The 14,663-nt window shown below is 45.3% G+C and overlaps 1 protein-coding gene across 3 annotated transcripts in view; it reads left to right on the top strand.

Moving 5' to 3' along the window:
* Positions 1 to 11,639, top strand: part of FAM120A (family with sequence similarity 120A) — a 47,742-nt gene extending 36,103 nt beyond the window's left edge. For 2 of the 3 annotated variants that reach the window (XM_038148937.1, XM_038148936.1), the window contains exons 14-18: positions 541 to 724; positions 1,595 to 1,732; positions 3,157 to 3,298; positions 7,086 to 7,182; positions 9,657 to 11,639. In XM_038148937.1, coding sequence (XP_038004865.1) covers positions 541 to 724; positions 1,595 to 1,732; positions 3,157 to 3,298; positions 7,086 to 7,182; positions 9,657 to 9,968 — 873 coding nt within the window. In that variant the 3' untranslated portion in view covers positions 9,969 to 11,639. The remainder of the gene's footprint in view (positions 1 to 540; positions 725 to 1,594; positions 1,733 to 3,156; positions 3,299 to 7,085; positions 7,183 to 9,656) is intronic. The other variant, XM_038148938.1, reaches the window with a different exon arrangement.
* Positions 11,640 to 14,663: the final 3,024 nt, after the last annotated feature.

Below are 14,663 nucleotides of genomic sequence, written 5' to 3'. Positions count from 1 at the left end.
ACTGTCCAAAGGACTAAGGTGCACTGGGTTTGTAGTGAAAGACCATGGCTGTTCTCTAACTGACTTGACAGACTGTGAAGTCATTCTTGGGGTCCTCAGCTCAAAATCCTTTCACGTTTTTTACAATCATCTTAAAATACGAATTAAGGCCTTTTTTGTGTTATCCAAATTATGCAAAGTTACTATCCACCTGTAAAACCAGGAAACTGATAAAGCAGTTTACTGAATAACCCAAAATTCTTTGGTTTTAACTTTTTGAAAGATAGGAAGTTGTATCCCTTCTTTTTTTGTGACTTGAAGGAAGCTGACCCTGAGTTTGCTACTGATGGTGGCTGTGGTCCCTTCTTAGGGTTATAACCCTCCTGGCATGTTTCAGCCTGTATGCACAGACTCTGGTTTGCAGTCCAGGTCTAGGATGATGATTCTGTCTCTACTTCTCTATTATTTTGGGTTTTCCTTTGAATTTGTTGTGTAAATGTAGCTTTATACAATTGAAATGAGAATTTTAATGTCCCTCTGTGACCTTCTCTTTATTCCTAGGCTGAGCAGGCAGCCAAGGTTGAAAAGATGCGCCAGAGCATCCTAGAAGGATTAAATTTCTCCAGGCAGAACCATCCTCTCCCTTTCCCACCTCCACCTGCCATGCCTTTCTACCCAGCTTCTATGTATCCTCGACACTTTGGGCCAGTCCCACCACCTCAGGGCAGGGGGAGAGGCTTTGCTGGTAAGTGATGGGACAGTGGTGCCACGCATTACCTTACCTTACACATTCCCAAAACTAGCAACTCTGGTCAATTTCATAGGGAAAATACAGAAAAGCAAGTGGTCAGCTTGTGTTGGCATGTGCCAATCACTGTATTTTGGGGTTGCTTTTATTAGCCCAGTGATATAAATTGTGCTGTATTGCTGCGTATTTTCAACAGGATTTAAGTAACTGTGCCAGATCAAAATATTTTTACTGTTTTTGTAGAACTAGAAACAAGAGGAATGGATTGACACTGGGCAGTATGAAAAAGCTTTGATTTACACAGTAATTGGTTCAAAACATTTATAAATTACCAGACACAGTTTAACTGTCAGGGCTGAAGACAGCCTTTCCCCCTCCCCACTCCTCTGTGTTTTGCTGCAGTCATATAACCATTGGCACCCTCAAGTGTAAATACTGACATAACCATTCCAGGCTGTTCCTAGAATTACTCCCTTCCTCAAAATCTCTCTGTACCAAGACCCAGAGGTGTATAGATACTGGCCACAGGGATTTCAGGGGTGCCATGACTGTAGCTACCAATGCTCACTGCCAAAAAATTGTCACAAGCCTTTACAATGCCATAGAAGTTGGGATCCCATTCCAAGCCCCAAGGCCTGCCCTTTGGATCAGAGGCTCCCTGCTGGCTGAGATAGCAGGATACCTTTGGCCAGGGGTCCCTCGGCGGTGCTGCAGCATCGCCTATAGGAGCCCGGGCCGCGGGAGCGCGGCCCTCCCACCTGGCTCTGGAAGGGTGGAATGAGGAAGCAACCTCTCTGCTGGGGCCTTCCCAGTTGCCTGGCCCCCTCACAGCTTTTCCCCTGTCTTTCTTTACCCTGGGTCTAACAGGAGTCTATGGCTTCGGAGGCCCTTATGGGGAAACAGTAGCCACAGGCACTTACCGGGCCTTCCGGGTGGCGGCAACGGCAGGACACTCCGGAGCCTTCTCTGGCAATGACAGCAACAGGACTAGCAAGTTTCAGGGCGGTAATTATACCCAAACCCCTTTTCTTAGAGCTTCTGGCAACAGCTTCCTCCACTGTACGGGTTGGTCTGAGGCTTTCCTACTGACTCCCTGTCTCCTTAACTGTCTCAGCTTCCCTCTCTAGAGCCTGCCTGGCTATTGTCCGCTCTGCTCCTGTCCCTGCCGCAAGCCCCCCGGCGCCAGACCTCCTCGTGCCAGAAACCTCCTCCAAACACAGGAAAGCCCAAAACCCAGCAGGCAGCCTGTCTCCTGTGCTCCCACAGGCGAAGAGGGCATCTGTAACCCACTGGCCTCTGTATTAACAGGGATTTTCCAAAATCTGGGGACAGTTGAGCATTTTGCAAAGAGCTAGAATAGAAATGACTGACTTTGGCATTAATGCTGAGCCCTTCTTTGCTGGCATCAGTGCTGGTGTGGACACAAGAGTGGGATTTACTTCCCTACCTGTGTGCCCATTGCTCACTTCCTGTATGATGTGAGATGATGGAAACCTGTTGAGGGTAAATTTTTCCCACATATTTAGCTGTTCTTTCTGGCCTCTGAGCTTTTATCCTAAGAGCAAACATACCTCTAGTGCTTCATATGTGGATAACTCTGGCCCTGCAAACCATCTGTATTTGGAGCTGAAGGACTTGCACAGGGAAGTAGGAACCTTCTGGATGTAATCAGTAGTGTAGTTCCCAGCCTATAACATCCGGAGACTAATTATGGCTGCGTAAATGCTGTGGTTTGTAACCCTTCTGGTGCTGATGGTCTTACCAGTAACATCTTGGTCAGTTCACATACCTGGATTTCTTGAAATATATGTTATGCCCCAGAGCTGATTTAGTATAAAGTCATGAGCAACTTGAACAGAAGCTGTAGTTACGTCTTAGACAACTATAACTTTAGCTGCCTTTTATGAGGGGAAGTGATAAACACACCTTTTAAACCAGATCTGTTTGAATGCTACATTTTTATAGCAACTTAGTGTTAGTACAGCTTATCCAGCCTAGTAAGTTCTTTATTGCCAATACAATCTGTGTGATCTCTGCTGGTACTTGCTGTTGGCTTAAAAGTGCCTTGCACCTGCAAGAATTCCTTTTTCTTCCAAGAATGCAGGAAAAAAACAATCTTCAGCCAGCTTGTAAAACTCCCCTGGTTTCCTGAGGCCTATCTCAAGTATATTTTTAATTAATGAAACTGAAGCATTCATGTCAGATAATTTTTCTTTTCAGAATTCATATATATTTTTTAAAAGGGGTGGGGGAAACAGGCTCTTGGAGTTCTAACACTTCTGGAATACTGCAGAATGAGCAATAATCTCACAGTATCCCTAGAGGAAATGGGTTATGTGGTGAAATCTGGGCAAACCAGCTTTCCATTCATTTGGAACTTTACTGTGATGATTGTGAAGATCAAAGTTTGGTTTTGCTTTTATGTGCAGGAGTCCAACCTATTCCTTCTCAGGGAGGGAAACTTGAAATTGCCGGCACTGTAGTCGGCCATTGGGCTGGAAGCAGACGTGGACGAGGGGGGAGAGGGCCATTTCCTCTGCAGGTGGTGTCCGTGGGAGGACCAGCCAGAGGGTAAGTGCCAGCCTGGGAATGTGTTTCTCACGTGGGATTTAATGACTTGGGAAGCAAGGAAAACAGAAGTTGGAAGCAGTAGAGATTGCATATAATGCACTTTAGGACACATAGGGTGAATTATACTCACTGAATATTCAAGAAAAACATTGGCATTCCTTTTAAGATGCTTTTCACCAGTTATTTGTATAGGTATCAGCATTTTTATGTGCAAATAAAATTCATACTCAATCTGAAAGATAGCTAGCTAGCTAGATAGATATATACACACACACAGAGGTTGCTTTTGCATGAGGAGATGACTTTGGGACTTTTCCATGAAACCAGTAGATACATTACATTAAATACCTTTCTTTTTTGTGGAAGGGCATTTATCAAGAAGAAGCATGATAACAGTTTTAATAACTACATTATGTAATCCTGTGAAGCAGAAAACACCCAAAGGACATTTCTAAGTTTAATAGTTCTCTGTTACAGTCTGATGGAAGTGATGCTTAAAAGAATATTAATTTCTTCAGCTGTTCCACTTCATTTCACTACAGCTGAAGTTATGGGTGCACAACATGTCTGAAAACCAAGTACTTTATTACGAAAATATCTGGTTTGTTACTTTTAAGATGGTATTTTTTCCATAGGCTTGCTGCTTCTGCGCCTTACAGAACTCTCTTTATCTTTCATTAAAATTGTGTCTATTACAGGAGACAATCCTAAAGTACTATGTATTGTGTCTGTCTGTATTAGGACTGGAGTAAAGCTGATGGATTTATTGCCACCTTGAGCTAGGGAGCAGCAATGTGAAAGACTGCATTGCATGAACTTAATCTGTCTGTTAATTTACTCCAGTGTACACTCATGCTGGAGTCAGCCAGAGCTGTTGGAATGTGTGTCGTGTTGGGCTGAGTGAGGAGCTGGGTTAATCTGAAGCCCTCTGAGAATGGGAGCTGCTGTGGGGCCAGGGAGAGGCAGGAGCAGTGGGAACAAATGTGAACAGGTTGGGTGACTGCAGAGCTGACCCTTTGAGGGGACCCCATTTAGCTAGGACTGCCTAGTTCTCAAGAATGAGATCCAGCTGCCAAAACAGAAGCATTGAGTGTTGTTTTAGGTATTTCCGACAACTGTCAGGCACCTGGGCGGGTGGCGGGGGGGGTTTGGGAGCCCTGCGCTGATGCAGAGCAGCATCTGGAGAGAGTGGGAGTGAGCAAAGATGGGGAGGCATGAGATTTGCTTGGGTACCAGGAGACAAAATAACCTTTTCCACCACTGAAATGAGGTTCTTGGGTGATCATCAGTTCTGTTTTTCATGAGTATACATGAATAGAAGCTGGTTGCTTCTCCCAGTGATCTGCACTCTGTGCGGGAAGGTGCTGCTGGTGATGGCTGGTGTCCTGCCAAAGCCAGGGTCTGTGGACAGCCTGGGGCTCAGCTCAGTTACATCCATACAGGACAGCAGTTCCTCGTCTCCTGAAGGGGGAAATACCTGAATTCACCCAGAACATCAGTAGCCAGGAACTGAGAACCCTCCTTATCTGGGAGGTGAAGAGATCACTGAAAGGGTGTTGCTGCTCCTGCCAGTACCTTTATGACAGAGAAATATGATTTTTCAGTAGTAGATTTCAATTTGAGATAAAATGCCTGAAGCTTCTTTTTGTTGGAGGTACTGTCTTAAAGGCAGTAAGGTTAGGTGCAGATTGTCACCCCAAAAAGACAGGAAAACTGTCAATGCCAGATCTTCTGTCTCCATCAGATCAGCACTAATAGGGCATTGGTCACATGTAGAGTTACTAGAATAGGCCAGAGGGAAAATGACTGCAGGCAGCTTACCCATTTGTTGGTCAGTTGATACTAAAGTAGAACCAATAGGAAAACATGCTCATGTTCAGGGTTCTGCCTAAAGACAGAATTACAGAACCATAGAATATTTTGAGTTAGAAAGGAGCCACAAGGATCATGGAGTTCAACCCCTGGCCCTCCACAGACACCCCAACAACCCCACCCTGGGCATCCTTGCCAGCGCTTTCCAAATGCTCCTGGAGCTCTGGCAGCCTTGGGGCCATGCCCATTTCCTGGGGAGGCTGGGCAGTGCCCAGCACCCTCTGGGGGAAGAACCTTTCCCTGAGATCTAGTGCTTTAACAACAGGTTTGTGTTGGCAGAGGTTATTTCCTACCAAAGGTCACAACTAGGAAACAGCACAGCAGGTTGTCTTAGTTCATGGCCCAGTTTTGCACACTTGTATTCCATTTTTACCTCTTTCAGCAGAGGGGATTGAGTCAGGCTTGTTCACCCCATTGCCTCATGTCTCTGCAATGCTGAGCTCAGATGTTGTTCATAATGTGTAAAATTATACCAGCTGCTTGGTATTAACCTCAATCCATCAGTGTATCAAGTGTGATTTTCTGAGCGGGAAGTTTTTCTCAGCTCCTTGAAAGACACACTTTGACCTTGTAAAAAGAGAGCCCGTGGGGTTGGCGAGGAGGGAACACAGTGAGAGGGACCCACATGCAAGCTACAGATCCTCTCTCTTCATTCTCTGCTGTCACTTCTAAACCCCAGAATTTGATTTGTTACTGCCCAATGTGGGAATTCACAGCATATGAGAGGAGACTGGGGGGCACAGTGCTGTTCCCCTGGGCAGTTTGGCTTCATTCAGCTCAGGGACCTGAGCAGCATCCAGCCAGCCCCAGTAGAGTCAGGTGTCCCACAGCACTTCCTACTACCAGGCATTTATCAGGCAGCACATCCAGAGCAAACATAGGGCATTCCCAGGCTTCTAGAGCAATCCAGTATCTCTAGTACAGAAAGCAAGGAATTTTTAGGAGAACAGTGTTCTTGACATAATGGTTGGAAAATTCAGTTTCTGCAACTGATGGAGTTAAAGCAGTTGTAGCTGAATCCTGGAATTGCTGTGGTTGGAAAAGACCTCTAAGATAATCCAATCCAGCTGTCAACCCAGTACCCACCACCATGCTCACCCCTAAACTATATCCCCAAGTGCCACATCCATGTGTTTTGTGAACAGTTCCAAATTTATGACTCCAGCACTGCCCTGGGCAGCCTGTACCAGGGCTTGACAACCCTTTCTGTGAATAAATTTTTCCAAATATATCTAATCTAAACCACCTTCTCTGGCACAACTTGAGTCCAAGGTGAGATAGTTTGGTTTCAGCTGATGTAATCTGTACTGAATCACACCAAAAACCACTGCCTAATGTGTCTAAGTTGGGAGTCTCCACTGGAAAGCATCCCAACTTACCAATTGCCACATGCCAGCTAAAAGTGAAGCTCCTTTATTCCCTCAGTTTCTTAGATAATTTTGTACCTACAGGACTTTTTAAATCTGCCTCACTTTCTTTTGTCAGAGCCTGTCTCATGTGTTTACATTGGGAACTGTTACTTAATGGGGGAAATGGCTTTCTGTGTGGTTCAAATTGCTATTTTTGTAAGGTGAAGGTATTTTGAGCTCTGGTTTTAAAGTGCCATGAGGGTAATTTGACACTTGGAAAATGTTTCTGCAGACCTTGAAAATATCATTTATTGTTTCTTTTGAAGGGAAATCTAGAAAGAGGCATTTTATTGCTTCAGACCTGAAAGGTTTGTTGGGTTTGATACAATTGCAAGCAGCAGAACCCTGCAATTCAGAATTAGGTATCTTTCCTTTTTCAAAATGTGTTGATGATAGGCACTAGACAGTAAAGCTAGGGAAATAATAGTCTGGCAAAACTAAATGTAAAGCTGTTGTAAACAAAACTGATCAGTGTTTTATTTTCTCCCCTTTCCCTACCCCTGCAGGCGACCTAGAGGAGTTATCTCCACTCCGGTGATAAGAACTTTTGGAAGAGGTGGAAGGTACTATGGGCGAGGTTATAAAAGCCAGGGAGCAATTCAGGTAATGAAGCCATGTGCCTGACTGCAGCACACTCTGTGATGGGCTGGGCTGGGGTGGACACCTTACCAGCACCACTTTAACAGCTACAAGTGTTTCTGGCGACCCATGGAAGCTGTGAGCCATACAGTGGTGACAGGACAGGCTGGTGTCACAGCTCACTTTAAGCAAACTTTGCTTCTAAAGACAGATGTGGAAGAATGTATTTTGACCTGAATCCTGTGCCTACACAGCTCTAACCAGCAATGGGAGTAGAAGAAAATTTAGAGAATGGGAGAAATACAAAGCTGAAACTGATTAGCAGTTCTGTTTCTGCCCCCACTCTTCCCCAGTTTCTTTTCTGGGACCACGGTCCAGCCTCATGAAGGAAAGTTTCGTAGCAGTGAAGGATCTTTGCTGCTGCCATGCTCCAGATCTAAGAGGTCACTCCAAACTTCTTGGGAATAGCAGAGCAGCCTTTCCCCCTGAGAGCATGCAGGTTCCTTCCTGGTGACATCCTCCAAAGCGTCCATGGATCATGACTTCTGTCTGTTCCATGGATCCTTCCAATATAGCTGAGGCACACTGCTGATCTGTATGAGATGTCAGTTGCTTTCAGAGTTCTGTTTTCCTCCCTTTTCCATGGTTCTGGCTGCTGGTGCAGTTTGGATGAATGAGTAGTAAATAGTTGGAAAAAATTCCACAATAAATACGTCATATGAACATGCCATTTGTCAGAGAGACCTGAGAGTAGGGGGGTGTTTTCAGGTGTCAGACAGTAAAAGAATGTTCTCCAGTAGATTATGAAGGAACTATTAACTTCCAGTAAAACTTACTGTTTTACAAAAATTCAAATACTTCCCTTCCTTGTTAAATTGCTGTGTACTCAGACTATATGTCTACAAATGTACCTGTGGATCTGAAATTTTACATTTTAAGTAGAAGAGAAACCATTTTGTTAATAATAGAGCATCTGATTTCTGAGTACCTTAAGCTTTGAAATAATGGAAATCCTGAAAACGAGCTCCCAAATACTCCAGGCTTACTACAGGTGTACATATGGGAGTATAGTTCAGGTAATAGCTGCAGGTGTCTTGACAAGTGCCATCAAGGTTGCGTATTTGCATTGTTATTAATGATATGTAATTTGGATGGTAAATACTTGTGATCACAAGGACCTGTGTGTAAAACTGCCTGGAGAAGATAAATGGCATTTTCTGTGGACCTGAGCTCATTGCATTTTGTGGTCATCAAGACTATATAGGATGTTTATGTACAGGAAAATTAAAAAGATGATTTAAAATGCACATGGCAGGGAGAACTTAGGAGAGTTCCCTTGCAGTGAGTGGACTGTGAGGGCCAGGTGAGGCTGGGAGGGGCCAGTGGCCCCTCTGTCTCACTGAGCCAGTGCCTGTGCAGGGCCAGGCTCAGCTGGAGGCACTTCTCCCCTCAGCTTGGGAATCTGACCAAAAGGATCTCTTTGGATTTATCCAACACACCAGACTGGTCTGTTTTGTCCCAAGTTGAAACTTTTCACTCTTGTTCTGGAAAGAAACTAAAGCATGTCTTGAAAGATGAACTTAAGGATGTCAGTAAAGAGGCACGATGACAGTGATCACCCATACCTGTGCAATGGGACTGAGAATTGTGATTATCTGGATAATGAGAATGCTAGAGAACAGCAGTTCTGACTCACCTGCAAAGTGCTTCTGTAAAATCCTTCAGCAGCTTACTGCAGGTGTTCTAGTAGGTAACAGTGGAGGTTTTTATACTGCAGAGTTGTTTGCTGCTGTTTGAGGTGTCCCTGTCTTAATCCATTTCTTAGCACTTGACTTTGTGAACAACATGACAGACCAGTGTGCTGCTTCTTAGCAGCCTAACCTGCTTATTTTGGTTTGTTTAAAGCCTATTATGTTTCTGGAACCCTAAGATTAATTATAAATACTTAAAAACTAATTGTATGCTGCATCAGTCTGGTTTTTATGGCTATAATCAGTCTTGTACAATTTTACTGTATGCTTTTTTATGAAAGCCTTTCCTAATCTTGCAAGCATATAGCTTGGTGCAGGGAATAGTGCATGGTGCTTCTGCACTCCTCCAAATGCTGGCTGGAAACAGTCGTGTTTGTATTTGAGTAACACGGAATCCTGCCACTGAATCACAGCACATATGAACCAAGGAGCAAAGTGCAGCTGTACGCTGATTCTCAGTTTTGGTGTTTCAGACATTTATGTAGCTCTGATGTTATGAAAGGAGGGCAACAGCAAAGTTAAAACGAAAGCATTGCCCCAGGGGCATCAGAAGGCTCTGGGGAACACCGAAAATCCTCTCAGTGTATTTTGTGGGCCACTTCTTTCAGCAATGCCTATTATGTGGTGTTCACTCACGACCTTGTGCCCTGCATGCTGCCTGTTGTAGTGTCCTCATATCAGACTGTACATTTATATACATTTTTAGCAGTGATTCTTCAGTAATTCTCTTCTTTTTTTAACAACTAGGGCAAACCTCCTTACGCTGCTTCAGCAGAAGAAGTAGCCAAAGAACTTAAGTCAAAATCCGAGGAATCTAAATCCTCACTTGTGTCTTCAGATGGATCCCTGGCTGAAAATGGAGTTGTGACTGAGGAAAAACCAGCTTCCCAGATGAATGGGAATACAGGAGACATCAGGGCTTCCAATCAGTCTGAAAGTGCCTTGAGTAATGACTCTAAAATGTGCAATACGAATCCTCACTTAAATGCACTAAATGCAGACAGTGTTTGCCATAAAGATGATGCTCTTGAGGCCACTGTCTTAAAAAAAGAAGAGTAAACTTATTTTTTATAGAGGGTGAAGGATGTTGGGAAGGGTCAGGATTAGGAATATCTGGAAAGAAAGAGAGCCTACAGTTACGTACATTTTTTCCTTTCCGTAAGAGAAAAATGAGGACTTTGGAAATTCGGATCCCTCTTTGATGTCAGAGATTTAAACAACACATTTTTTTAGTTTTAACCAGTTGTAGTCAAAATGCTACAATAAAACAAAAAAAAAAAAAAAGAAAAAAAGAATGAAGAGCATTTGACTCCCGCACTTAAAATGAAGTATACATAAAGTTTAAACTGGTTATGACAAAAGCTTGTAGTTTTGTTTTTTGAAATATAAAGAAAACAAATTTTGGCAGTCTTTAAGTATATATAGCTTAAAACTATAATTTTTAGTACTTGGCACCATATGTATGCCATTATATTTGATTTTGCATTACTGTGTCACAATAAAGCTTTCTTTAAGGCTTTGATTTCATGATTATGGGGGGAAAAAGGCACAACCACAGTTTTTTCTTTCTGAAATCTCATCACCGTTGCCGTGGTTCTTTTGTGTTAAAAATGTGCAAACTCTCGAAACTACCAATTCTCAGTAACACTGCAGTTCTGCTGAGTTCAATAGACATCATACATATGTTACGAGCGAGTTAAACGGAGATAAACTTGAAATCATAGAAGATGCAAACGACCTTTCAAAACAAACACAATGTGTTAGGAAACTTTTTGTGACTAATACCATGCATCCGTGATCAATGAACTATGTGGTTTTGAATCAGACGTAGACCATTAGTACTACTATTTGAGCTAAACTTCTGCATGGTTCATGATTTTTAAAGTGTGTAGTTAATATTATGCATGTTATTGTCCTCTTTCTTCCATTCTTACAAGTACTGTGCCCATTTGCAAAACAAAAAAAGCTAATAATCAGTAATAGTCCTATAAAAGATGTTAACTATGTTTAGTCATTGACTGATCTTGCTCTAACCTTAAAATTTTGTGATTATTGACCTCTGTTGCATTTATTCTAAAACTTTTAAAAAAAATTATCTAGCCGTTTTGAATATCAACGTTACCCTGGTGTACTCATTGCTGTATGCATTATTGTTCTCTGTTGCTGTTTTATGCCTTCATATTAGCAAATATGAAATTCTGTGAAAAACAAAAAAAAAAAAACGCTTTGATCTTCAAAAAAAAAAAGTACCCCCCTTCTGTAGCAGGAAACAAATGGCTTGTTCTTGAGAACTTTCCCATCAAGAATTTAGTATAAGCAAATATACCTGTATCATTTTGATGTTTTTGTTAGTGTTTCCAAACTTAATGTACTTCAAAATCAGAATCATTTCTTTATATTCGTTTTCATATAATTCTCCTGATGCTCTTCATCACACATTAGTGATCAGAAATGAGGTGTAATTCCCCATTCCCTGCCCGCCAGAGCTAAGTAGGTATCTTAATGTAAGTTGAAGGGAGTTCTGCCCCAACTCATGGATTGTGCAAGAATGAACTACTGTTGGGTTTGGCTGGTTGTAGATGGATTGTGGTGTGGTGTCTTTGAAGGCTATTGAATGCAACTTACAGTGCTTAATAAAAATCTTTATTCTTTTAGTATAAAATACTGTATGCCTTTTTTGTCAAGTATTTTTTTAATTAACATGTAAATAAAAATTTTTCCTATGCCCAAGTCAAGTGGTTGAGTTGCCAGGATCTGTGGTGTCCTCCTAAAAGGCACGGGAAGGAAGCATGGCTTTTGGTTGTTACTGCCCTGTTCTGGCAGTGCCCGAGGCCAGGTTGGACAGGGCTTGGAGCACCCTGGGACAATGGAAGGTGTCCCTGCCCATGGAAGGGGTGGCACTGGATGGGCTTTAAGCTCCTCCCAACCCAAACCATTCTGGGATTCTGTGATTCATTCACTGCTGGGGGACACCACACCTGATTGGAGTCATGCCCTGGCTTTGCTGGTGTGTGCAGCTCCTTTAGATGTCACCTTTAAACGTCAGATGGTTGAAGATTTGCAAATAAGCCAGAAATAATGAGGCAGTTGTTTAAAGAAAAAGGTGCTCACAGAGGTTGTTGGGGCAGTGAGAGAGTGGTGGGCAATGTCTCTACAGAGCTGGGAAGCAATGAGTCTGGTACACAAGATCCAACTGATAGAATACGAGGAGCTGCAGATTTACACCTTGGTGTAAACTGGGGAGCTTTCTCCCCTACTGTGCCTGTCTGCTCACTGTGTTAGCTACAGCCCGGGGTGAGGCAGTGGGCACAGCTCCCTCTGCCCTGCCTTGAAGCACAGCTATGTTTTCCACAACGTGCAGCAGTCTCTCCTTCTCGAGTCAGGTCCCCCTGCAGCAGCCGGAGGGGTCGCATCCCTGCCCTCCCTGCTCCGTGCAGTGTGACTTGCCCCATGCCAGCACTTGTCTGCTCTGACATCACTCCCATTTCTTGGTCCTCATGCAGCTGCAGGGCACCCCTTGTCCCGTTGCCCAGCAGGTTTCCTTTTTGAGCCCACACTGGGAGCTGGCATGGAATAACCAGCATCAGCAAACCCAAGGTGCATGGGAGTGGTTCCGTGTGGCTTTATCAGTCCCCAGTGTGGGTGCACTGGGAATGAGCTGGGACAGGTGGGCTGCGAGAGCCCAGCAATGTTCTGTGACCCCGCACCTCTCGGGATGAGCAGAGCTGCCTGCCTGCTGTCCCGAGCAGCTTCCTGCAAGACATTTAGCACTGACACAGTCCTCTTATAGAGAGCTAAACTGACTCCAGGACCGGTGATCCTATGGAATGACTGGCTACTGCCTGGGCTTACTCCTGAAGAATTACTTTGACACTTGAATTTATGAATAGAATAGAATAGAATAGAATAGAATAGAATAGAATAGAATAGAATATGGGATATTTCAGTTGAAAGTGATCCACAAAGATCATTGAGTGGAACTGCATGATCCCTTTAAGGCTGACCAAAAATTTAAGCTCATTATTATTAAGGACATTATCCAAATGCCCCTTGAACACTGACATTTTGGGGCACTGACCCACTCTCTAGGACCCTGATCCAGAGTCTGACCACCATCTCGGTAAGGAAAGCCCCGGTGTGATCAGTATCTCATTAGCCAGCTCCAACACAAGAGTAAAACTAGGAGAATCCACTCTTTGGGTGGGACGTGGGGCCACTGTCCGTTCTGTGCCATCAGCGAAAGCATCGGGGCTCTTCCCTCACTAACTCTGTGTTAACGAGCAGCGATGCTCGGCGTGTGCCGCAGCCGGTCCCTGGCAGGGCGCACTGTACCCCGGCCTTCCCCGGGTCCCCGCCAGGGCAGGGCTGGGCAGCGGCAGCGGGGAAGGTTTCGGGTCGGGGAACTCCTAGCGCAGCGTCCCGGCCCAGTTTTATTCTCGGCTCCCGCCTGCGAGGCAGTGTCCGGGCAGCGGGGAGAGCAGCAGGGCGGCCCTGGGGCAGCCAGGCCGCAGCAAGGCCGCAGCAAGGCCTCGCCATCGCCACCGCCACCGCCGCTCCGCCCCTTCCTGCCCGGGCTTGGCCGGGGGAGGCGGGGCCGGGCCGTGGGGCGCCGCTGAGCGCTCGGGGTGTTCCCGGTTCGTGCTGGAGCTGCCGGAGGGTGGGTTTCCGGGGGCTGTGAGAAGCCCTGCCCGCGGCTGGGGCCGTTCTCCCTCTCAGTGAGCAGCTCTGGTGACCGCCGGACGGAGCCCCAGTACCTGGTGCAGCCAGGAGGGGGAATGGGGAATGGGAATAGGGAATGAGGAATGGGACGTGCAGCCATCGCTCCTGCGCTGGGACGAGATGAGGATGAGCCGTGGCACGTCTTTCAGTGCTGCCGGTGCCCAGGGGCACCGTTATCCAGCCCTGCAATTATCCAGCCCCACGGCAGATGGCAGTACCGGCGGCGGTGAGAGCCTGTGCGATCCTTTAGATCGCACCCAAAGCCTGTAAAGTGAATCCAGCCCGGTCGCACCGACCCGCCAGATACAGGCGGGTCGCACACATTGGACAGAGATGGTATGAAGTGGGAGACTGTAGGATCTAAGAAGCTAAGCTTAGGGGCTAATAATGTGTGTGTCTCAAGCACTGATAGCTGGAATAGCTGTGGCCAACCAAGGATTGTTTGTAATAATACCCCATTGGAAAAGAACAAGATGTGGCTGAAGAAGGGGTGATGCAGAGGGAGAGCAGCACTTTCCTGGGACAAACATCCTTGTTCTAGTCTCTGGAGATAAGCACAACACAGTCCAGTGCAAGCACAGGAATGAGGCTGAGGAGTGAGCATTGGCTGTAGGAGGTGATCAAAACCACTCGTGTCCCTCGAAGCCCTCTGACCCATTTCCAGAAAGATCTGAAAGAACGGGCTGCATGGGATGGGATGGGATGGGATGGGATGGGATGGGATGGGATGGGATGGGATGGGATGGGATGGGATGGGATGGGAGCAGAGGGCTCACCTAACAGTGATTCATTCCTCTGTTACCTTACTCCAGTTTCTGGTTCTTAACAGGTCTTGGCAAATAGAAAAGGTTCTAAACACCTGGAAAATCTCCTTTACCTGGGAAATTCCTGGGTGCTTTGAATTTGGGGGAAATAAACGTTCTGATGCCTCAAGAAGTATCCTGATCCCTAGCAGGAGATGAAATAAGTGGGGATCAGCCTGAGGCAGTGATGGGCTTGTGTGTCTCCCTCTTCTGTGGAGTTTTGGGCTAGAGA

This window comes from Motacilla alba, chromosome 12, assembly GCF_015832195.1.
Source record: "Motacilla alba alba isolate MOTALB_02 chromosome 12, Motacilla_alba_V1.0_pri, whole genome shotgun sequence".
NCBI lineage: Eukaryota > Metazoa > Chordata > Aves > Passeriformes > Motacillidae > Motacilla > Motacilla alba.
This window is presented reverse-complemented; position numbering and strand designations above follow the sequence as displayed.